At 51.3% G+C, this 6383-nt stretch overlaps 1 protein-coding gene across 1 annotated transcript; it reads right to left on the minus strand.

Annotated features, from left to right (window-relative positions):
* Positions 1 to 108: 108 nt before the first annotated feature.
* LOC143258927 (dynein axonemal heavy chain 2) lies at positions 109 to 2783 on the minus strand. Its single transcript, XM_076519479.1, has 2 exons — positions 2453 to 2783; positions 109 to 136 (listed from the first exon to the last, which is right to left on the minus strand). Exons 1-2 carry the CDS (start codon positions 2716 to 2718, stop codon positions 109 to 111), a joined length of 294 nt encoding a protein of 97 aa, XP_076375594.1. The 5' UTR covers positions 2719 to 2783.
* Positions 2784 to 6383: the final 3600 nt, after the last annotated feature.

Raw genomic sequence — 6383 nt, forward strand, 5'->3', positions numbered from 1 at the left:
AATGAATTAATCTCTAGCCTAATCTCATTAGTCCTCGGGAACGCCTGCGATAGGCGTGGCTAGTTCTAGCCCCGCCTCAAAAAGTAAGTTCAATGGCCTAAGACAGTTCTACTGCGAGTCCAATCCGCAGTCCTGTCTTAACAGTGAATTGTCAGCCAATCAGAGCAAAGCAATAATTTTCGACTGCTCAGCAAGCTGTTGGCCAAAGTCGCGAAAGAGTTGGAGTTAGACGGCGTAAAAATCTATTCGAGTTCGCAATTAATTAATCTCTAGCCTAATTTCATTAGTTCTCGGAAACGCCTACAATAGGCGTGGCTGGTTCAGGCCCCGCCCCGGTCATCAGAGTGGGGCGTAGCCGGCGGCCGATGAAACGAAACAGAATGCCAACATCTGCTCCCAGAAGTTACAGCGATACTTCACGAAACTCGAAAACTGGTGGCACATTTCGAATTCACTGTCCCCGATTGTTCCGAAGCAGCGGCCATTGGCCCGCAATTAGACCGCCGCCGCGATCCGGTTAGAATCCCGTGGATCCATTAGAAATAATGAAGCGACCTCCGGTCCGAGCCGAACGGAACCATTTCTGTCTCGGCCGGGCGAGTAATCGCGTTCTCTCGTACACGAGCAAACATCGCCGTCGAATTCGCCGGGCGCGGCGCGGCGGCGCATTTAGCCGAAAATTATGGTAATAATAACTTCGTCCGGCCCTTCCTGTTTCGCCCCCGCCTCCGCCCGGTTCGTCCCGGCGCGGCGAATCGGCGGGGAACCGGAAGTTCCCGCTGCAGCAACGGGATCGCAAGGGAACCGGGGCGAAGTTACGAATTCACTTGGCGAAGTCGTCGCTTCAGAACCGTTGCTGCCTTGAGCCGAAGAGGCTGCCGGGCCCCCGTCCAGGTGATCGTGCCCGACCCTAATCGACCCGTCGCGACCGTCTCGAGCCGTTCATCCGATCGGCCGACGCCGGAGCGCATAACTTTCGCCATCGCGGATCACGCGGTCACGGTATTTACGGCTCGATTTTGATCGAGAATTCTCCGGAGCCCGTCCCGATTCTTCCGTTACCGAGGTATATCCATCCTCGTTGTTGCAAGTTTAATGCCACGACGAACGCTCCTCGCCTAAACGGTGGCCCCGGCCGCTTCAATAATTGAGCCGCCCGTAAATTCTCCATCGGCTCGCTTTGACCGCGCTGCCCGAGAATCGCAGGTCCTGATTCCGGATTAAATCTTTCGAGCTGCCAGGCGAAGAACGACGGAAGAACTCGACGGAATTCGCTTCTTTCGGAGTTCACGATCGCTTCGGGCCGGCAATTAAATAAATTAGACCGGAGGACTTTTTAAACGGTTTGAATCTCGCCCGACCCTTTCATTGACTCGAGCTCGCCCCGGATCGGCCAGGACATTGGAAAAGGACCGACGGAGGTAATGGCACTTTTCTCGGGAGTGTAACGCAGCTGGATCGAATGTAATCTGCGGCCCGGCCGTTCTGCCGATTTTCTGGCTCGTTTCACTTTTCGTTGACTTCGGGAACTGGCGTCGGACCGGGATCAATGAATAAAAATCAGGCAGAAATCAATTCGAATGAAATTTCACGTCGCATTCACGGAAATCTTCGGCTATTTTCCGACGACTTTTCCAGTGATTTGTGCTACCTGTAAACGGCGCAGAGCATCCGACCACCTTTCAACTTGTTTTTAGTCGTCGAAGCGACTAGATTACTGCGACCGAAATAGTTTTATCTTCTTTTTCTAAATTCCGTTGCTGCTTCCAGTGACAAAAATAAAAGACCAAAAAGATATTTAGCCCAATTTTAGAAGAACGATCGTGTTTTCGGCTCTTTTCCAACGACTTTTCCAATGATTTATGCTACCTGTAAACGGCGCAGAGCATCCGACCACCTTTCAACTTGTTTTTAGTCGTCGAAGCGACTAGATTACTGCGACCGAAATACCTTTATCTTCTTTATGTAAATTCCGTTGCTACTTCCAGTGACAAAAATAGAAGTCCAAGAAAATATTCAGCCCAATTCTAGAAGAACGATCGCGTTTCGGAAGGCGTTCGAACGCTTTTCGCCGCGACTGACGGATAAGAAATGGCGGTTAGGGAAGACGCTTCGGGAACTAAGTGACGGACGGAGCGTCGTCGAACGCGCTCTTAAAAATCGATCGTTGAATTCAACGGGGACACGCTAATTAAAGTTAGCGGGGCGCATTGTTTAGCGGGGCCGCGGCCGAACGAGCGACGGAGAAAAAAATCCGAGAATCATAGGGGGGAGCGGAGGCGGAAAAGTTTCGCAACTCGTTGAAGTATCGTTAGGGAACGGTTTCGTCGGCTCATCGCTGAACTTTCGCATCGTTCTCTCTCCCTCCCTCTCTCTCTCTATCTCTCTCTCTCTCTCTCTCTCTACGCTAGTTCGCCGCGACGGACTAATTAAACACGAGTTTAGCTGAAACCGGAGGATACTGTCTGGCCAAGTCTCGATGGGCAGGAAGATCGGCGCCAGCACGTTGTGCACCAGCGAAAGAACGTGGCTCTCGGTCTTGCCGTGCACCGAGCCGAACAGGATGCGCTCGCGGAAGGTGTCCGGCCGCAGGACCTCGTTCGGCTCCCTGATGAAGTAGTTCAGCTCCTGCACCGGGGACGCCGGGAACCCCAGGGACACCCTCAGCTTCTTGTGCACCGGGTACAACGTCAGCACCTGGTTCGACGGGTCCTCCATGAAATCCTGGATCGTGGCCTCGTGTTGACCGTAGAAGCTGGCCTCGCAGATATTGCCCAACGTTGTCATCTCCTTCACGATTTGCACCTTCGAACAGAAAATCAAACGGGTTCCGGGGAGTCCGGGTTAAGCGCGACGGTGACCGGGTCTGCGGCGACCTTTGCGTGTCGAGCTTGCGGCCACGCGAGTGTCGAGTCGACGGATGCCAGTCGTGCCGGTTTGTTTTACATAACGGAGGACGGGAAAAATTTGTCGCTTTTTCGACGGAATTGTTCGTTCGCATCGCTTCTTTCTTCCAGCCGGTTCGAAAATACGCGGTCGAACGCGTCGAAAAGACGAACCGACCGCGAATCGGAGAGGCGCAGCTCGCGAAAGACGATTCGTGTCGCCGAAGAAGGCGTCGGTGCTCCGTAAAGCAGCGAGAACGGGTTAAAAAGCGTCGGAGCGATCGCTTATCCGGGCGATCGGCCGCGAAAGAGGCCGCGATTTCTCCCCGAGAGGGCGAGCAACGAGGGAAAAGCCTGTCCGCTCACCAATTCCGCCAGCTCCTCGGGCCGATAAACCGGTCTCAGCTCCTCCTTCTGCAATCTTGTCTCTTGTCCTGCGCGAAGAGGGAAGCGAAATTAATAAAAATCGCCGGCAGCGGCGGGGGCTGGAAGGGACGGCAAGGGCGGGGAGGGCCGGTAAGAGGATTTCGAAAATAGTTTGCCCGTCGAAACGGAAACAAGTTCGGCCGCGGGTCGTTCGTTAGTCGTCGATTGGAAATGGCAGGGGCCGCGATGGGTCCCCTTAAATCCGGCGGGAGAGTTAAATCGAAGACATTCGTTCCAAGAATCCTATCCTCGGTCCCTCTCTCTCTCTTCTCTCCACCACGTTTCCCGTCCTTCCCGTTTCTCGGCGGGTTCCGACGTCGTTTTTCTTTGGACCTCCCTGCCCTCCCCCTTCTTCCTCCACCTCCTCTCATCCTCTTTCGAGACCGTCCTCCCGCCCGCACCGCGGCTGTCTCTGAATCCCCACCATGGATACGCCTTTGCTCCCGGCAATCTAATAGGAACGATAAATCGCGGGCAAGCTACTGAATCGGCGGAAGAGGAAACACGTCTGGTGATCGAGGCGCCGCGGCAGGGACACGTTGCGGTAATTTATTGGCCTATGATGGCGAGCATTATGTAGATAGTAACGACGCGGACGTCGCCCGGGACTTATTACTGTCACGTACCTTTCCGCGCCGATGGTTTTTCACGCCGCCCGCGCCAGGACCTCACGTACCACTTGTATGTTTTCCGCCCGTGCCATGAACGTCCGCGTCGCGGCCGGTGCTTCGGGGATTTCAGTCGGGGCGTAACGACGGGGCCGTCGACGCGATCAACGGATCGAGAGAACGGCTCCGCGAGCTGCTTATGGATCGCAGCTGCGACGGCGTGTTTTCAGATGCAGCGCGACGTTCGCGATCAGTTTGATCGTTAGCAGCCGAAAGTTAACGATTTCGCAGCGACTGCGAACGTCAAAGAGGCTTCGCGCTTTAAAACGAGCCTAGGATCGTTGCCACAGGATCATTGTACTCGGAGGTACGATGATTCAAACCTGAGGCAATTTTGCGTGACAGGGCTGGGCACAATTTATGGATCATTAAATTTTGGAAAATCGTCGATCTCTGACCTGTTGTAACTTCGCGCAAAAAAATCTTGTGTTCGTCGATCTACACTTGTTTTGAAGAGCGAAGTCTCTGCTTTCGCAGGCTGTACTTCGTTTCTCGCAAATAAATTTTTGCGTTGTGTAATATTTAAAAATAGTGAAGACACTTTTCTTATCCGAATTGTCCTCGGATTTGACCAATTCGAACGGCTCTGTGGACCTTAACGAATTTTTTCGGGAATATTGAGTATCGTATGTAGAAAGTAGACGCTTCGCTCTTTAAAATGAGTACAAATTGAGCATCTCGCTATTTTTTTTTACCCAAAATTACGAACGCTCAAAGATCGACGATTTTCGTTCTTCCAACACTCTGCGGTTAGTGTAAATAAATTCTCAGCCGGTCCTAGGAAAACAGAGTCTCGCAAAAATTAGGCAACAGGGACTATGACAGTTTGATCGGAGATCAAATCCTCGATCTCTGAAATCCTGGAAACGATCGGTCGAACGGCCGCGGACCTATTCGATCGCATCGTGCAAGAAGAATCGCGAACAGTTGGCCCGTATTATGTACTTTGCCCGATACAGGAGCACAATGCAAAGGGCGGAGGGCGGAGGGGGGGAAGGCGAATCCATAAAGAACTTCGCTGCTGCTTCTCTCTCTCTCTTCCTGCAATTAAATATTACAATGGAGTGCGGGGAATACATTCGCGAGTCATTGTCTGCGGGCTGTAAATACGGTTCCCAGAACCCAATTTCGAGGCCGGTGCCGGCCGCATTGTCTCTCCGCTGGTCGTCATATTCGATTTAAATCCCGGAATGCGCGGCCCGTGGAACCCTTCGCCCCTTGAGGGAGGAGCCTCAAGTAAAACGTTGCAATCAGAACGATTTTCGACAATCTTTTTATCGCGTAAAACCTAAACGAAACTTTTCGTCATTTCCCATCGATATTCCTCGACACTTCGAGATACCACATATTTTTTCTCTCAGATCAATCGATCATTTTAATAAATATTTTAATAAACCGATGTATTTAACGATGATCTTGTTAAACTGACAAATTTAATAAATATTTTGATACGCCAATATATATTTAATAAATATTTTGATAAATCGACAAATTCAATAAATATTTTTGATGAACTGATACATTCGTTAAATATTTCAATAAACCGACAGATTTTTAATAAATATTCCGATAGAATCGGTAAACATTTCGTAACGTAAAATGTAACGAGAAAGAAAAAGTCGATGTATCTCGAAACGTCAACGAACGTGTGTGTGTGTGTGGGATATGACGAAAAGTTTCGTCGATGTTTTACGTTTATTGCACCGTTTAACCGACTGCCGTCGACGAAAACCGGCCGCCCTTAACGAAACTGGCAGCAGCGCCCGAATATCGAATCGTCGTTACATCGACGCGGTCGTAATCGCGCACGACAATGGCAGCGTTTCCGTTAATACACCGATACCGCTGGGAAATGTTTGCCCGCCGATATTTCCCGCGGACTCGATACCGCCTCGTATTCCGCGGCGAACGACGGGAAACAAAAGGAACGCGAGCGGGAACGACGGGGAAAAATATAAACAAGCGGAGTTAGTCTCGCGTTCGCGCGTGTAACGGAACCGTAACGGTTAATCCGAGGATTTTATTGCGAATCGTTATCGCGGCGAGGCGAAACCGGTGCCGTCGATCGATGGACCCGTTAATGAATTTTAATAAACAGGGGAAACGTGAGAGCGAGAGAGCGAAAGAGAGAGAGAGAGGGAGAGAAAGAACTGGGTAGAGAGCGTAATCGAAAACTGCGAACACTCGCGGAATAATCAACTTTTATGGGACCGTGTTCCCCGCCTCGAATAATTCCCTGTGTTTCGAAAGATTAGCCGATTTTACCGTGATTTTTAATTTCGAGCCCGCGCCGCCCTCCCGGACCCTTCGCCGCCCCGTCCATGACGGGCGATGTCGAGGAATGTCCGAAAATGTCACCGGACGCACGAAACTGTCGCGTCCAGTTTTCCATGTCCATGTCCGA

Source organism: Megalopta genalis, chromosome 3 (assembly GCF_051020955.1).
Source record: "Megalopta genalis isolate 19385.01 chromosome 3, iyMegGena1_principal, whole genome shotgun sequence".
In the NCBI taxonomy this organism is placed as follows: Eukaryota; Metazoa; Arthropoda; class Insecta; order Hymenoptera; family Halictidae; genus Megalopta; species Megalopta genalis.

Excerpts from the sequence above, each read along its gene's own strand:
- LOC143258927 (XM_076519479.1), bottom strand. The coding sequence starts at position 2,718 with ATGGAGGACCCGTCGAACCAGGTGCTGACGTTGTACCCGGTGCACAAG. Across the intron at positions 137-2,452 it reads TGGCCAGACAGTATCCTCCG|ACAGGACTGCGGATTGGACT; the intron begins GTTTCAGCTAAA and ends TTCACTGTTAAG.